Source organism: Euprymna scolopes, chromosome 11 (assembly GCF_053919585.1).
Source record: "Euprymna scolopes isolate OS-2025 chromosome 11, ASM5391958v1, whole genome shotgun sequence".
NCBI lineage: Eukaryota > Metazoa > Mollusca > Cephalopoda > Sepiida > Sepiolidae > Euprymna > Euprymna scolopes.
In genome coordinates, this window is record NC_136492.1 from 105,061,937 (window position 1) to 105,081,131 (window position 19,195).

At 32.4% G+C, this 19,195-nt stretch overlaps 1 protein-coding gene across 2 annotated transcripts in view; it reads right to left on the bottom strand.

Moving 5' to 3' along the window:
- Positions 1-2,205: 2,205 nt before the first annotated feature.
- LOC145288032 (integrator complex assembly factor WDR73-like) overlaps positions 2,206-19,195 on the bottom strand; it is a 74,108-nt gene continuing 57,118 nt past the window's right edge. The window contains exons 7-10 of one of the 2 annotated variants that reach the window (XM_080136043.1): positions 19,062-19,180; positions 18,093-18,466; positions 9,145-9,181; positions 2,206-3,403 (exon numbers count right to left, since the gene is read on the bottom strand). In XM_080136043.1, coding sequence (XP_079992169.1) covers positions 3,180-3,403; positions 9,145-9,181; positions 18,093-18,466; positions 19,062-19,180 — 754 coding nt within the window. In that variant the 3' untranslated portion in view covers positions 2,206-3,179. The remainder of the gene's footprint in view (positions 3,404-9,144; positions 9,182-18,092; positions 18,467-19,061; positions 19,181-19,195) is intronic. The other variant, XM_080136044.1, reaches the window with a different exon arrangement.

Sequence of the window (19,195 nt, forward strand, 5' to 3'; positions counted from 1 at the left end):
AAACATTAATTCCTTCACCCTAAATTCGGTTGTTTGTACAAGGAGGGGTCAATTTTTTTCGCTAACATTTTAGCAAGTCATCGTCACTGTTAGATTGACTTTGGTTAATTTCAACGCTTTTGACTTCTACAATGTTGCATCTCTGACCAACCTGACCTGCAGCAAAATCTTCCTCCTCTAGAGATTTTTAGATGCTGGAAAACATTCTAATCTTTCTTTGGACTGTTTGTCTTTAGAATTTCTTCCTTCCTCCACATCAACATCTAAAAATTTGAATGCAATGTGAATAAAAATCTTGCTGTTCAACTGTCCACTTAAGTTGCTTCTGCCCTACATCTGGCTCCTGTTACAGTAGTCTCTTGTCTTAGTGGCAATATGCCTTGTTTGGGATAAATATTTAAAAAAAAACAAAAAAAAACAACCAAGCAAATAACCAAACTATAAACTAATTTAAAATACATATTTTGGTGAAGTCATGTTGAGTACAACTGCTTTTGTTAAAAACAAGATGCATACTTTGAAAAAGTCGCATAATCCAAAATTTCTATTGAAATAAATATTTTAATCAAAAATTTAGTTAAAATAAATTTTGTTCATTTATTTTTTTTTTGCTGTTATTTTTAGTCTGTTATTTTTATATCTTCTGTTTGCTATTTTTGATCTGGTAGAAAAAACTCCATTACTGTTTTCTTGCAGATAAGACAAATGAAAACTGGCAGAAATGCCATAAAATAAAGCAAACAATAAAGTCATTGCTAGAATGAAGATCTGTACTAACAACTGAATACATATGGAATGACATCTATCATCAACTATCTGACACAACTTTACTGATGTGCAATAAAATTAGTGACTCACTGAAATCCAAGATCTATTGTTAAGTCATCCAACCAGTCAATGTTCATGGTGCTGAATGTTGGGAGCTCCAAGGAGCTAGAGAACTGCCTCAGTATCATAAAAACATGAATGCTGTATTGGATATCAGGCATTACCCTATTAGACCACATAACTAATGACAGCATTCGTCAGCAATATGACCAATTGTCAACAAGCTCCATGAATCTCAATTGAAAAGGTCTTATGAGCCAACGGCAGTCTTGTCGTAGTTGTGTACAAGCTTACAGTTTGGGACCAGCATCCAAGAGGACAGCCAAAACAATGTTGGCATCACATATTTCACCGGGACATGAAAATCAATAGTACACACATGACTTAAGGAAACAGACAAAATAACATCAATGAACCCCGTGATGCAGGATCGTACAAGAAAGAAGAACCATGTTCATCTGGTAATCGTACATGGAAAGTGTATATTGTTAACTGATTATGAATATGTTATTTCTGATTTTTAAATGTTTTTTTGTTTTTGTGTGTACTTGTTTCATTTCACATTTTGCTATAAATAAGCATTTGCATTCAAACTTGTGCATCTTTAACACATCATTAAATCAAGATAATCAAAAGCTTTTGACATCTATCAAGGATTCTTCGACCAAGATTTTTGTTTACATTTACTTTGTGCCATTTAAAAAAAAAAACTATAAATTATTCTGATTCCTAAACATTTTGGATGGGAAATCACTGGAACGCTAAGCCCTACTTTCAAGTGCCCAAGATTCTACAAACATGTAAATAGACCTTTTCATAAAAAGGCTTATTATTTAGCAATTTTTTATACAATTAGAATCAGAAATTATCTTGATTTGCTTTCGGTTGTTTGTTTTTATTAGAAATAAACCATTTTGGGATTATTTGAAATACAAAACCTATTTGAAGCAATTCATTGTAATTGAGTACAAATTGCTATTCATTGTAATTGAATACAAATTGCTATTTAATTTATACATGGTGGAAATCACAGATTTGTACATTTCTCAAGAGTGCAAAGAATCCATGGATGTGAGAAGATTGCAATTACTCAAGTTAGAATCAAAAATTAGCTTGGTTTAGTAATACAATATACATCATATTTTTGAACATTTTTCTTTCAAAAATTTTCTATCAAAAATAAAAATTCTTAGTTTGTTTTATCCGTTTTTTATGCTTTCCACACCCAATGCCAACTTAAAAGCCATACCGATTATAAACCACAATATACCAAGGAGCCAAAAACAAATCTAGACTGACATGGTCCCCATTTTGGTATTAATCAATTTTCATTTTAAACACTAAGTTCTAACTTTTGATCCATACAAAAACAAAGGAGATAATTAAACTGACTTTATTTTTCTTTTATTTAACAAATTTTTTCATATTAAAATTTGTAAATTTTCAGTCCAATTTGATAGTGAAAAATATTTAATTAAAAATCTAAATTTAACATTATCGATAGTCAAAATTTATTTATCTTGCAGATTTACAAATCCTTTTCCCAACGAATGAAGGTTTTTCATAAACCCAGCACGAAATGGTATTTAAAATTGTGAATTATAATCATTTTCTCACATAATGCCTACCAGATGACATCATAGTTTTAGATCTTCACATAAAACTAGAAGACTCATGGGAAGGGTAAAATTAAATCCCCCGAACAGAACAGTTTTGTCCCATTTTCATGTTCCCTATGAAGGTTAAAATGAAGATATAATAATAGTAAATTCCTTCTCCAATTTTGATCAAAATCTATTATATGATTTTGATTCTAGAAAATGCCTAAAATTCAAGAAGCTTTAAAAAAAATCGAAACATGGAATCTTGCTTAATTTGTTTTTAATTATTATATGAATCAAATATCATGCATATTTGAAATATTTTAATTTTCAAACGGGAGGTTCTAATCATACTTAGCCTCCTAAAACTCTTTAAAATAATCCCATGAAATTGAAATTAATGAAATATTTATTAATCGATGTTTAATATTTGTTAAAATTTTACAATTTCACAAAAAGTCAGATGCATTTGAATTTTTACAAAAGGTTCTAATCCCTTCTTACCCCTAAGCATAAAACTAAATTAAACTAAATATAATCCCCATTATGACTCTTATGCTTAGCAGTCATATTCTAAAATTAATAATGATCAATTAATTACTTTAGAAGTGAATGATGTACATACAAATATCTAAATATATACACATATCTTACTTTATATCAAGATAGATATAATCATTATCTTAAGAAAAAAAAAAGGAATTTTGAAATTTGGTCAGATTCAAAACCAAAGCTTCCTGAAAACTTGTCTTAGAGAACACTTGCTTCAAAAACATGCAAACTGCCTTCACTGTCAGCTGACAATATGAGTCCATGTTTCAATGGATGCCAACCGTGATATGTGACACGATTAACACGGGGCTGATTGCAACAAACTTGATGACCATCATGCACAAAAACAGGTTCCATTTTATCAGGATCTTCAGTTTTCTTCCATCTTTCGCTGTCATAAATCTGGACCAGGCTTCCAAATCCTACAAGAAGAATAGAAAATGATTGAGTCTAAGATCATCTGCAAAGCAGAGAATGTTGTTGTAAATCATTCAACTTGGCTTATATGATTTCAGACTAAAAGTAAAAAAATAACAGTTAAACAAATTTTACACTTTTTGATATTTTCAAAACGGTTTCTTTTTTCAGCATACTTTCTATCATCTATCAATATAAAAAAATCAATGTTTGTGTGTTATAGAAATTGATATTTCATATTATTTGGATTTTTCAGATTACTGTAGTTTCATTCTAACATTTAAAACAATTTTATTGATCATCTTTGCTAACATGTTAATAAAAGGGGGATGAAAAAGAGAAGAATGTTAGCGATGGAATAAGTCCACAAATATGGATGAAGACAAAACCTTAAGAATTCCACGTGGTGCTAAACAAATTTTCCATTAATAAGAAAAAGAAAAATGTTCATTTCTAAAGAAGGAATTAATTTTCTGTTCATAAGAAAAAGGAAAGTGTTCATTTATAAAGAATGCATACTGTACACTGGTGTTGAAGTCAGAGTTATGTATGCATGTTATAGTAAGTAATGTGTGCAGCTATAGTAGCCATGTTGAATCCATGGTACTTCTTGTTGAACGGACGGCCCAAGGGGTTCTAGTTGCCAAGAGAGAAGTTTGAGGTTGGAAGAAGTGCTGTGAAAAGAGTCAGCTCACTTTTTTCTCCTGGCCCGAAAAGAATAAGTATGCCATGTGTTAACCTTTTTTTATCATTTTCTATCACAACTTCGGCTCGCCTGAGACATGACCTCTAATTATGTAAGCCAGAAAGAAAGAAAGCCAAGCTTAGAAACCAAACATAGATTCAAAATCGTAAACCACAAGCTGTCACTGCTGCTATGATCATCTGTAATCATCATGGTTGCTACACTGTTTTCATTTTGAGTGTAAATTTTCAGATGATGTAACCTTTATGCAGATGCCTGAGTTTGACAGAAAGATTCCCAAGTTCGACAAGATACACTTGAAGAAGACTGGAGATTACATCAGTCGAAACATTGCGAAAATAACACTTAACATGAGAACAGTATTCTGAATAATGCAAATAATATGAATTATCAATTCTCATCTTAAAAATTCAGAAATATACATTAACAGTTTTAATAAGATTACATTTTTTTCACAGAATTTAAAGACACCAATGAAATTTTCTTTGGATCCCATTTGAAGCCACTAAGGGACAATTATTGGTTGGATTCATAAAGTAGAATATAAAAAAATAAAATTCAACGTTTTTAAATAGATTTTTTTCATTTCAGAAAACAAAAATAAAATTAAACAAAGAATAGGAATATCTCCATCAAGAATGTATTAAAAAAAAAAAGGTTTAAGCATTTAAATAATCCTTTTAATTTGTGTTTTTATGATCTATAATAATGGAATGAAAACAAATACATTTAGTTTCATTAAAATCATTTGTCATTTTGTAGCTGTCTATGAGAATATTTTTCTTTTCAGAAAACTTCTGTAGTTTATTATTTCAAAATTTTCTTTCAAGATAAAAACTAGAAACATAACTATATTTGAAATTATTTCTGACTAGTAATATATCTCCGCATTCTTTAAACTAAATGCTCCAAATGTGAAAGGTAAGCAGTGTGTAATTTTGATGATGTATTAAATTTTTAAATAAACAACTGTTTATTGCTTAAAAAAATCTGCGTTGTATTAACTTTTTAAACTTACAAATTTCAATTTAGATAAATATATTTTATTTTGATGAAATGACTATGTTGAGAAAAACAACTTTTGAAAGAGAACAAAACAAACATACATTTTCTGAAAATATACATCAGGAATTAGCAGTGGCTGCTGGAACAGATTAGCATATGAAGATTTTGGTTTGAAAGCTATAATAGTTAATGGAATAGGGGGAAACTGACTTTACTTTATTATATAACATTATTGTGGAATCTTTGTTTGCACATGAAAACCCATAAAAAGAAAATATGTTCAGTTTTATTTTTAACTTGTAAATTATATAAATAAGAATAAAGATGTTAATAAAGAGTAAAGCGCTTGAAGCAAAGAATTCCTCATTCATTCCTGAGGGAAATGCCAGGTGTGCCTCAAGAGGATTAAACACTATACATATACAAAGATTAAGCTTCTTTCTTTTAATAATTACAAGAAACAATGTGAATCTCCAATTGCCATGACTAATAAAAATCTACCTCAGAGCTCATTGTTCAAATTATTTGGCTTAATATTCACAGGCAACATGAATTGGAACAAATACATCGAGGACATTGCCAAGGCTGCTGCAAAAAGGTGGCCTTTCTCTATCATGCTAGAAAACTACTCACACCTGTGAGTATCCTATATCTCTACAAAGTCACTATTCGCTCATGCATGGAGTATTGTTGCCACATTTGGGCTGGTATATCTGCAACTAGTCTCTTTCTCTTAGAAAGGGTTAAAAAAAAAAAGTCTCTGTTGCAATATTTTTTTATATAAAAGAGGGTATAATTAAAGAAAATTGGAAGGTTCTACTCATAGGAACTGACCAATCAAATGGAGCCACGTTCTGCTAGCAACTAATCAGAAACTGGAATCGCTCTAAAAAACTATTGGATCTTTTAGAATTCCTGCACATAATTTTTTGTGTCCACACAAGAAAGATCTTTGCTCTTCCTCCGCAAACTTTTAAAGTTCATTCATCTCCTTGACTTATACAGATTAGTTACCCATCGGAAACTCCTCAAAAGTCTCCAATCTAATAGGTCTCTAACCAGCAACTAAACTCCAACCCCTGTCCCATTGATGCAATGTTGCATCTCCGTGCCTATTTTACAAATACCGTAATAGAATGTGCTCTGACAAACTCATAGCACTTGTGTCCTCTCAACATAAATACTCTCCGATTAACCTGACAAGCAGCAAAATCCTACCCCTTCACTGTTGACATCCCTTGATGCCGGAAAGTCTTCTGCTCTAATAGTTTCTTCTCACAGACTGCTAGACTTTGGAATTCCCTTCCTGCTTCCCTGACTGTACTAACATGCAGAAATTTAAATGTAATGTGAACATATATTTTGCTGCTCAACTCCCTATATAGTGTCCCTTTAGACTTAATCCTAAATAATAGCCTCTAACATCTAAATGGCAACATGCTTTGTTTAAGATGAATAAGAGTTTAAAAAAAAATATTTCAAATAATGTCACTTTACTTACATCCCCTTTCACCCCAAAACCTGAATATTATAAAATGTAAAAAATAAGAAATAAAATAATATCATAGGTTAGGCACAAAATTATATAGGATTCCTAATTCAATGCCAAATAAAACTGGGTCTCACAAGAAACCCATTTATATGCCTATTAAACCATCATCAGTCAATTATCAGCAGAATCGTACAATAAAAACATTTCTCTACCCTTTACAATTTTTTTTAATGCCTATTAAACATCTGTCAGCTGTTTTCTCTTGCTGAATCTAACAAATGGACCCACAATTAAGAAAGTACAATTTACAAAATAGATGTTAGACAAAATACAGAAATATTTTCCCTCCAAAAACATGAAAATATTTTTTTCTAAAATTCCTTTAATGATTTTTATTACCTTCAACAAGGAGGTTATGTTTTCAGTTGAGTTTATTTGTTTATAACATAACATTCAAATCGCTTGACCAATCATCACCAAAGTTGGTAAAATTATCAGCAATGGTCTGATCTACTGAAAGGTCATAGAGAATATTGGAATCATAAGAAAGTTCGTCATTTAAATTGCAGAGAAAACATCAACCATTATTGGAATTAAAACGGTTTTGTGAAAATGCAAAATGCTTTGTGATGGTGATTGAAAGAAGCAGAAAATACTGGAAATGTGAGAAGATTTGTTGTCACTCTACCTCCAGAGAATCACTTTCTTTTACCAATGACTAATCACTAATAATAATTTTTATGAGGAAGAAATAATAATACATCAACTCATCAAAATGTGGATGTGGGAACGTGTTGAAAAATTCTTAAAAAATTGCAAGATAACGCATTTTCCAGGTTGTCTTATATTGCTGGTAACATGCAATACGTAACAGGGATTGTGGATAAAGTACATGATGAAATTCAGTTGTGAGTTACACTCTTCTGGAAGTTGAAGGTTCAATCCTCAGTGTGAATGACACTCAAAATACAATTGCATGATTAGTAGTTGCTTGCATTTCAGGATCAACGAAGTGACGGTTGTGGTTCACCATTAAATGGTGATACCCCTCTCCTCCCACTTTGTTCTATGCCCTCCAACAGTCTGATACGACCGTGGTCCCCGGTAGAATATATTTTTTTTTTTATTAATGGAAAGAGGGTTTCTGCATTTTTATTTGGTACACTCACCAAGAAACCCTCCTTATCGGTGGGGTCATATCCACCAAAGACCCAGACCAGTGTGAGCAGTCTGCCGACGTTATGTTTGTGTTGGTTGAAAACAGGCTCGTCTATCTCAACAGTATTGCCTGGGCATCCAATCTGGCAGGGATTCCTGAGAAAATAATCCTGGCAAATGTCTCACAGGAAATTCTTCCAATCAACAATTGTGTAGCATGAACCCGACCAACATTCGCACTGTTGTTGCCATCTCGAACGCTCACAAGTAAATGAATTTCAGTATGCCTGCAGTCTTCAGTCATGAGTTGGCAAAGAAAGTCCCTGTCCGAATAGCTGTCCACTGGCAACATTTCACGTTGCCACATCTCCATCCATACCTGTCTGTTATGCTTCCTCATTTGGCTCGTAAACATTCCCGGCCGAAGGTTGAACACGTCATCGAATTTGCCATCAATTTTCTTTGCTGGTAAAACTGTATTACAGCCTCCAATGTCTGGAGCTGGTGTGATAAAATGGTTAAAGTGATTGTTTTAAAAATAACCTCAGCGTTTCTTGACTTGCAAGAATTGATGGATTTTTGTTTCTTGTTTTTTTCTCTTCCAATTGGTATCGTAATTCTCATCTGCTGCTCGGACGCATGCATGCGTGTTGAGTTGAAATTCAGCGCGCAGTGTTGTGATTGGCCTATCACCATATTACATGAGACATCAATTAAACCTGAACTGTTTACATGTTCTGGGAAAAGCCAAACCAAACACTGGGTTATGTCTGGTTCAATAAGTGCATAATTTCTTTTACAGGTCTTTAGCCATTTAAAATAGTTCAAAATTAATGGGTCAAAATTGAACTAATCATTATACATTTTGTACATTCATCTTATTTTTAATTTTTAATCAGTTCATATGTGTGTAACGTTGGTACAGTGGTAACATCACCAGCTTTGGATACTACAGATTGGCTTTCAGTTTCGATTCTAGCTGATGGCACCCAAATACATTTTTTTTTAATTTTGAAATCACGACTCTATAATAATGTATACGAAATCTGGACAAATTAAAATATCATATTTAAGCATATTTTACAATTAACCAGGCAAAGCCGGGAGCCCCCCCCCCCACCTCAGTTAGTTTCTATACAATTAAATTCAATTAAGAATTTCATAGCCAAATGACATTATGCAAATTAAGTTTAACTTCCAAAATTATATTAATTATTATATTCCAAAATTATATTTAAAAACAAAATCTTAATATTTTGTATAAAAAAACGGTTCAATTTAAATAATAAAAAGTACACTTACATGCAATGATTGGAAGGTACAGCTAGTTGATATCAAAATAAAAACTTTAAATGAAATCAAAGGAAACCAAAAAAGAAACTTACCTGCTATTGAAATTAAAGGATGTTCATCATGTGAGACCTGACACAGCAAAAAAAAATAAATAATGCAGGGCAAATAAATAACGAATAAAAATAATAAACATAAATTTGTAAGAAAAAAAAAAAAAAAATTTCTAATATTCAGATAAAATTGTTACTGCATGACGCATTCAAAAAGAAATAAGAATGAATCTTCTTGTAAAGAATCCATTTAATTTACCAATTTATAGCACCTCAAAATGTTATCTCAATCCCAAGTGCATCATAATTACCATCATTTGAAATATAAGTGCTGCTGCTGTTGCTGCTCCATCATCATCACTATGATTACTACTATTGCCTTGGGTAATTATGTATTTGCTTAATGAGACTTTAAGTGAAAAATCTGAAGTATTGAGTGCTATTTCCATAATGTTTCAGTCAATTCAATCTCTGACCTTCTTTGGGTGTATCTTGTCGAATTCAAGAATCTATACAAAATTTCAAACAGAACCGTTTATTTAATCAATGGAGATACCAAACTCTTGTTTCGTCAGACATGACTGGGTTCTAATTTTTTTTTTTTTTTTTTTTTTTTACACAGGCATCACCACATTATCAAGGCCAAGAGGCCACTCAAGGATAAGGGTTAATTAATTTGCAACTTTATTTTGAGTGTCGCCAGCACTGAGGACTGAATTTCAGAAGAGTGTAACTTTACAACTGCATTTTACCAAATATTTTATCCACTATGCAATGGGTCCTTGTGAAAATAACTCTCAAGGTGAGAACAGTAGTTTCAATAATCAAAATGATATGAATAATCAATCCTCATCTAAAAAATTCAGAAACATAATCATCCAAACGTTACTTTTCTAAACAGAATTGAGTTTCAAGAAATAAGCTATAATATTAGCATTCTAAGCTTAATCTGCAGCTTCAGAAAATAACCTAAATGCTAGTAACCTAAGTTGAATCTGAACCTTCAAGCAACACACTGTTACTATTCTAAACTTACAGCAAGAATCCAGAATGTTCTAAGCTTACTTTGCGGTTTCAAGCGATCATCAAATGTAACCATTCAGAGCTGGATGAGGTGCTTCAAGTAATTATAAAAAAGGTTATCATTATAAACTTGGAAATGAAATGCAGAAATTACCTTCAAGCTTACAATTCTAAGCTGAACTTGAAGCATGAAGTAATCATTCACAACATTACAAGCTTAAGCTGTATTTAAGGCTTCAAGGAATCACCCACATGTTTAGCAAAGATCAGTTGCTTTTAGACACTACTTAGAAATTTATCTTATGCTTCAAGTAATCACCTAAAACGTTACTATTCTAAGCTTAATTTTGGTCTGCAACAATTCTTGGCTTAATTTGGGCTTCATATACTCAGCCAACAGTTACCATTCTCGGCTTAATCAGTGGTTTAAAGTAATCACTCAAACGTTTCAGCTTTAAGTTATATCTGAGGAGCAACTGTTGTAATGTAGTTGTTACATTTGAACATTTGGACCTAACACGTCGTGTCTGAGACAATTGCAAGGAAACAAACACAAAAGGAAGAAATTTGACTCAGCATTTTTTCCAGTTTTAATGAAATGCATTTATTACCAATGCTTTCCAACAACACATTGCATATTGTTTTAAAAGTATCTTAATTCATTTCGTCTTCCATGTAGTTTACACAACCCTGTTGTCTCAATATGGCTTTAAAAGGGTCTTGCCACCACTACAGGGCCACACATCCATCTTATGCTGGCACCCACTTGTTTTCTGTCCTCTACCACCCACGTGTGTTCACTGTCATCCACGTGTGTCCTTTTTGCTCTTTTCTTTTTCTATTCCTTCTTTTCCTCTGCTGTGACGTCACTTCGCACATTGGCTCAGTCATTTGCATATGTGTCATGCAACTGCTGCTGCTGCTAACAGCACTAGCGGCTCTTGTTACATAGGGGCATTAAGTAATCTCTTCAAATGTTTTAATCTAACATATAGGGCACCATCCACAAAGATTGAAGTCTCAGCTTATGGACACATAATACAACGGATAAAAGTGCAAAGTGATAATCAGTTCTAAGTGTCAGTTTTCTGGAGGTTGCAATTATGAATTACTTAAAATGTCTACTTGGTTATAGCTTACCGAATGAGAGCAAGCTACCTTTGTGAATTTAATAAAAGGTTCTATTCAGAATTCCTGAGTTTGACAGTAAAATTCTGGGAAAGCACCTGATGATGGTTAGATTGGCTGAAAAATTATGATAATAACACCTAAGATGAGAACAGTAGTCTGAATAATCCAAATACAGTAGAACCCCAACATTAAAATACTTGTAAAACAGGCACTTATTATTTTTTTAATTTCTATAATAGTCACTAGTAATACACACGGACGAAAAAACGCTTTGGATAATCACAGATTTCAAGGTAGTTCTACTAAAATAGCCATATTTTTTAAACCAAAGCACTTCAAGTCTTCAAATTACTACTGTTTTGTTCGGAAATGAATATACTTTCAAATGAATTAATAAATATGGATGTACATTATATATTTTAAGAGTTTTAAACAAATTAAGTGATAAAAATGTGAACGCCATAAAATGGCGTTTTTGGTAAGGTTTTGTAATGACCCCCCACCCCTGTTTTCTAAAGGTCTGTACCGTGATTGTATGAAGATTTTCGTCGTGAAATTTGGGAACCAATCAGAAGAGGTGTTAATCTTAATACTGTCAAGTGTCCGAAATATTTTTGACCATTTCTTTTTTTGTCGTGTTAAAAATAAGACTTTAATATGACGAGTATCGAACATTTTGAAAAAAAAATTCTTTGGACACCCAGTAGTAAGTAAATCAATCTTTTTACTAACTTCATCAATTAAAAGTATTATTTTATGTTGAGTAGGACCGCGGTAATTGATAATTTAAAAGGACCTACCCGAAAAAAAAATTGTTTCTATTTCTCGAATTTGGTCAAATGAAGTTAGTATTACTAGAAGCAGCAGCAGCAGCTCCAGCCTGTAGAATCAGCGATAGCACAGCGTAAACAACATGCGTTCTTTAATTTTTATTCAAGAACGAATTAAGAAAAACATGAAAATATGAATATAAATGTTCTTATGTTTAATTAGAGCTATTTTGTTATCAGAATAACATTAGTTTAGAACTATTCGGTTTTCAGAATGTATAATAACAACAATCCCAACCAATTCGGCATTATGAATCTGTTGCAATTTCTCACATTTCTGGTCAAATTTAAAAACATGGTTAAAAAAACAAAATAAACTTTTGTAGCTTGCATGCACTTTTATTCTTTAAATTAGTTTTGAACAGCGAATTAAAACAATGTTTTACTGCGAACAGCCACAAATGTTTTTTTTATCAAAATCAAAATAAGTATCAAAATCTCGTTTATACATAGATTCGAAAAAGTTGTCAAAAAAAACAAATATATAACAAACTAGCGGGGGTACCCGGCGTTGCCCGAGTGTTTGTTTCCGGGACGTGGGGGGGGGGGAGTTTTAAAAAATGTTATGTAGGTAAGTAGGAAGGATCAAACCCGGAGTCATGAGTAAAAGTAGGAAAATAAAGTGTGAAAAAAAACAAAAAAAAACATCTGCAACGTTAACAGTTCGGCCACCAAGAAAAGTTCATTCCAGTTGTTTAGGAAAAAAAACAAAAAAAAAACGACTACAGTAGTTCGGCGCGAACGTGAAAATATAATGTGAATTGTCCAGCATGCTAACCACTACGCCACAGAGCACTGCAGCTTAGTTTAGTGATTTTAAATAACTTCACATGAAAGAACTACGAAGCCAAACCGGTGTTCTCTTCTCAACTGTTCCTTGTGAACGATCCCCAAACGGTGTTAAGTGGTGGCAGGGGGAGGAGGAATTTATTAGAGAGAAAATATTTTACCACTTCCATTGATCTTAACCGATTTTGGCCGTGACTTCTCAGCAGAAAAAGTATAGAAATCTAAGATTATTGAGGAATTTGAGAAATAATAAGCCTATAACACACCTCAGATATTGTTCTGCCGTTTGTGCATATTATATTTGCATGAAATATCTTGATTTTTAATCCTATTAATGTCAAAATCCGACGGGAAAAAATGAGTTCATTTTATTTATATAGAAGATAAATGTTATCAAAGGCAAGATAAGTTACTTTTCTACCCAACTGGATAATTTTCTAGTGTTTTTATTTAATGTAACATGTTTATTCAGCTCGAAAAACGTACAGTGCTAACTGATGTATTGGAAAATTAAAAATGGCACCCGGCCCGACTCTCTTTGACACGGTAAGTTTGAGAAAAGGAGTTAAAAATAAAAAAAAACTATACAAAATACTGTTAAAAACTCACCGAATATATGTCAGCCTATGTCATGGTAACATATATTGAGCGAGTTTCTAGCAGTATTTTGTCTACTTTTTTATTTTTAACTCTTTTCTCCAAACTTACCGTTTCAAGAGAGTCGGCGCCATTTTAAATTTTCCAAAACATCGGTAAACACTGTACGTTTTTCGAGCTGAATATAACAAATAAATGTTATCAAAGGCAAGATAAGTTACTTTTCTACCTAACTGGATAATTTTCTAGTGTTTTTATTTAATGTAACATGTTTATTCAGCTCGAAAAACGTACAGTGTTTACCGATGTATTGGAAAATTAAAAATGGCGCCCGGCCCGACTCTCTTTGACACGGTAAGTTTGAGAAAAGGAGTTAAAAAGAAAAAATCTATACAAAATTCTGTTAAAAACTCACCGAATATATGTCATGGTAACATATATTGAGCGAGTTTCTAGCAGTATTTTGTCTACTTTTTTATTTTTAACTCTTTTCCCCAAACTTACCGTTTCAAGAGAGTCGGGCGCCATTTTAAATTTTCCAAAACATCGGTAAACACTGTTTTCAAGCTGAATAAACATGTTACATTAAATAAAAACACTAAAAAATTATCCAGTTAGGTAGAAAAGTTACTTGCTTTTGATAACATTTATTTGTTATATATTTGTTTTTTTGACAACTTTTTCGAATCTATGTGTATAGTAATACAAACCCTCAAAATCTATATCAATATTCTTGAAATTTTAAAAGCAGTTAGAAAACACATCAAACTACAATTAGGAAGCTTTTTATTTCGTTAATTTTTTTTTCTACTTATTAAGCGAAAGATATTTTTACAACCTGCTCCAGCGTAGTATAAACGGCCTATGGAATTAACACCTTCAACCTCGAAAATAGAAATCAACAAATTTATGCAATTTTCTTTGAAATTTCGCAACGCAGTTTCTTATTAAATTAAAACTAAATATAACATTTGCTGACTTATTTACCTATTACTTATTTTTCAAAAGCCAATAATTATGAACCGCTAACAGTAAATATGAGTGAACGCTCTCTTTGAAAAAAAGCTCTCTTAACTTCACCTCTAATCCAAATTATGTGTGGCAAGTCTCCTCCTAAAACCCTAACAATAACACCAAGTTCGAGTGGCAAGCCTTCCCCCAACAAAATACCTCTGTAAGCCACATACAAGCATCTAAAACAAACAAACAAAAAATAGATCCTTCCTTAAAGAAAAATACACATAAAAATAAATTGGTTAACTGTCCTAAAATGCTAGAATGGCCAGGAAATGGTGAATTATTTTACATTAAATTTTTGTGAAACTAACCGCTCCCCCCTCTAATATTGTTTTTGTTAGCTTTGTCTCTGTCAAGTTTTCAGTATGTTCACACATAATTTTCCTTAGCCCTACAATTAATCCAAAGTCCGAATGGCAACCCTCCCCATATTCTCATTGCATAGAAACCCTCTTAAAACTACACATAATTATCTAAAAAAAAAAAAAAGCATGCATATTTTCCCATAGAAAAAAAAAACAGTTAACTGCCCTAAAATGCTAGAATGACCTGTAATAGGAAATTATTTTACATTCAATTCTAAAATAATTTGTCTATCTTTCATTAAAGTTTTTCATGGCATTTTATACATAATTTCCTAAAAAGGTAGAATCACATTTTGGAGGGGTGGTCAGAAGGAGTTGAGTGGGGTTAAACAGAAGGTGTTAATCTACAATAATACCAAAGTAATATTGCAATATATTCATTTTTAAATGGTCTTATGTTTAGATTTAAGTTTTTTGTACATAAAGCACATTACAATTCAACTTTGAGTTCTCCAACTTCTTTTCTGTTTATGGATACATGGCATTTTTAAGGAATTGCTGCATATTTATGCACATTTACATTTGGAAACCATAAGCTTTGGGAGATTTTCAGTTGCATATTCTGATTCCTTGTACAAAAATACACTTATATGGTAAATTTCATTTCTTAGTCTTGTGTTTTAACAAAGATATGACATTTTTACTGAAAAAGTAGTGTAAAAAATGTGACGAAACGCATATGGTCTTAAAGAGGGAAAAATATCCAAACGTGTGAGGCACAAAAATAGCCATAACTTCCTTAATTTTAATCAGATTTTAAAAATTTTAAAAAGATTCTTTCTTAGCTCATCAAGCTCTTTCTATGCATACCAATATTGAAATATTTCAAGCTATTTCAATTTTTTCATGTGTATTGCTATAGTCACATTAGAAATCAAATAAAACATAGAAAATCATATTTCCTTTTTATGGAACACAGATTATATTATGCCACCTTCTTCGATCAAAATTTGATCAATAAATTTGCATCACTAAACAACATATAATGCGACTTAAACTTATGTTTATAATTCTTATTACAGTAGAACCCCGGATATGGTGGCCCTAGGATACATTCTTTTTTTTTTTTCAGGTTACAATGTGGAATACAATGTTTTTCCGGCCTTTGGTTACAATATTTGCCCCACTTTATGATGTTATTTATAATGTTATTTAATTATATACATGTGTATTATATACTGTATTGTATTTTGTTACTAATTTTTAATGCTGTATCTCGGGGTTCTACTGTAGTACAAATTATCAATACTTATCTCAAAAAAATTAATTTTATGCATTTTTTTATTTTCAATGACAGTTCTGTTTTAATGAAAACAATTCTGAACCACCATATTTGTAGAAGAGACACTGAATTCTCCTTGGAATCTGTGCTAGAAGGACAAGTAATATTACAGACTTACTTCATAAGCATCCGTACAAGCAAGAGAATGGTACTCAGGAAGCAATTGAAAGATTCAGGATTCAACTACAAGGTGAAATCAGAGATAAGAACACATGATCTACATTCTGATGCTGAACTTCAAGAGATCATCAACAATGAATCCAGCTGATCAAAGGAAAACGTGTACATGAAAAGCTCACTAGGCTGGTGGTGCAAGGGGGATATCTGCTACATTTCATACAAGATGAGGTCAGGATAAATTCTGACATTATGTAATAGAAGAAACTACTCATAAAAACGGCAGCTCATCTGTTTGACATGTTGGGTGTGGGTATCACAGAAAGAAAAAGAAGTAAAGAACTTGTGCTGTAACTCTTGCATACAAGAGGAATAGCTGCTCTAAGAGGGACAAATTGGAGAGGAAAAGCAGTTGAATGTCTGACAGTTGAGAGAAAACATTGGAGCTGAGATTTGTTGTTGTAAATTGCAGCATTAGTGAAGAGGAGTTCTGTCAGTTTTCCTTTTGGAATTACATAGTATAATGCTAGAAAAACAACTAAAGCATACAGAAAAGCTGATTAACAAGTTGAAAGCCAGACACACCGACAAAAAGAACTGCTGCCAAAAACAGATAATGGCTTGTTGACTTATTCAAAGATGTGACAAAGTTTTCAGCTTTTGGTATCATCAGCAGTGAAGGTGATACCATGCCACCTGACTTCTATCCAGAGAGTTTCAGGCTGAACATTGATGCTGGCTACACTCACATTTTGAGTAACATAGTGAAACTCTAAATCGACCAGTTATCTGTAGGAAAGTCATAATTGTGGCAGCAAAACTCAGCACTGCCATACTAACCAAAAGACATGGCAGGCAAAGAACTTTATCGACTACATTTCACCTCACATCTGCAACCTTTCGACTTTTTTGTATGAGGTGAGGTGCAACAAGTACACCAACAGATTCAGTATGAAAGATAAACTAAAGGCCAGCCTCACTAGAGCCTTTGGGAACCTAAGTGTCATGAGACAATGACAAAGCCTGTGGTCATTTCCAAGGTTGCTTCAAAACTGTCATCAAAACTAAAGCAAGTTAATTAAGTGAAAAAGACAAACTGACCTAGTTTATATTACTTGTATTGATTGAAATATTGTTCTCATCATGAATGTTATTTGTGCAATGTTTCAGTCAGTTTGCCCTTCGACCGTCTTCAGGCATGTTGCTTGTTGTTTAGAAAAGAAAGGAGAAAAGTTAATGGCTCCATAGATATTTTTTTAGTTTATGTTTCTGAGTTCTTGAGATGATGACTGATTATTTAGATTTTTCAGACTACTGTTCTCATCTTGAATGTTATTTTCACAATGTTTCGGACAATATAGCCTCAAACCTTCTTCAGATGTATCTTCTCAAATTGCCCGCCGGGACCCATGATATAATGAATAAAGTATTTGGTAAAATTCCTTTCTAAGTGACAGTCTTTAAAAGTTCAATTCTCAGTGCAAGTGATACTTAAAATACAATTGCAAATTACCTAGGACTTTTACTCAGTTATGGCTAACAGAATTAGAGCATGTTACCCCCATGGATTAAATAAAGGGTTCTATTCGAAATTCTGTGCAGATTTCGGAGTTCATCAAAATACACCTGAGGAAGGTTGGAAGTTACATCAGCCAAAATATTGTAAAAATAAAAAGCTGAAAACAGTAGTTTGAATAATCCAAACAATATGAATGACCCAACTTTTATAAATAAATTTCGAAAAAATAAAACTGTCTTTATTTTTCTAAATAGTAACCATGCCAAAAAACATCAAGCGTAGATATAATAATTTATTGAGCACAAAAACTTAAATCTTACCTTTATACTTTTGAGGGCATTATTATTTTCTTTTTCTTTTTGCTGTATTGTAGAAGGACATGTTTGAAAACATGGCTTTTTTAAATCTGAAAAAGAGTTTTCTGTAATAGTACCATCGGTGCACAAACGCCATAAGCTTCCAGAGGAATGCTCATCGGCACCAGGAATGAGTGTCATGTGAGCTCTGGTCATGGTCCACTTCAAATCCGTCATAGATACTGAGAGGTGCTCACCATTAGGATGAGAAGGTGTTTTCAAGGGTTCTTTTAGCCGAAAGTCCAACATGTATAAGGAGCCAGAAAGTTCACCACAAGCAACTAAAGTATCTTGTGATATGGATTCTAAACCACCAAGTTTCTCATCAGAACCAAAATCTGGTTGGAAAAGTAGAAAAGAAAATTAACATTTTAAAAAAGAAAAAAAGTGATAATAGTTCTAAAAGTTTCTTTAATAATAAATAAGAAAAATTAAAATGATTATTGAATCAAAGTGGAAATCTCTATCTCTATCTACTTCTACCTATATATAAAAGGCACTGTGTGTGTGTGTGAGAGAGAGAGTTTGTTCCATATTGGCTCTGAAACGACTAAGCCAATTGTTTTTTAATTTCACACAGATGTACTTTATGTGTCTGGGAATGTTCTTAGATATGATTTGTATCGGAATGCCTTTGATAAGTATCAAAACTCAGTAATAAAAAAAATTCAATTAAAGAAGGAACAGTCGAATTTTGACCAGAGTTAACATCAGAAGTGTATTTGAGAAGTTTTATCACTGCATAAGCAGAAGGAGCCAGTGTATAAAATCAACAGTAGGTTCTCTTAGTTCCTGTCAAATCTGTATTTTATTTAAATGTATAAACTTAAACACTGACACAGAAAAATCAACAAAATCAGATGTTTTTGTGATCGTGATGTTTTCTCAGTTAATCGTAGGTTCATTTTACTATTGAGAGAGAATCAAACTCACCTTTTCTGTAGGTGTGATGCAAAACAGTCTGAGTTGTAATATCCGCAACGCAAATGTTATTCAGACAAGAACCAAAAGCCACATTTTTATCAGACATTTTGGAAAGAGATGAAGATTCACTAAAATAAAAGACA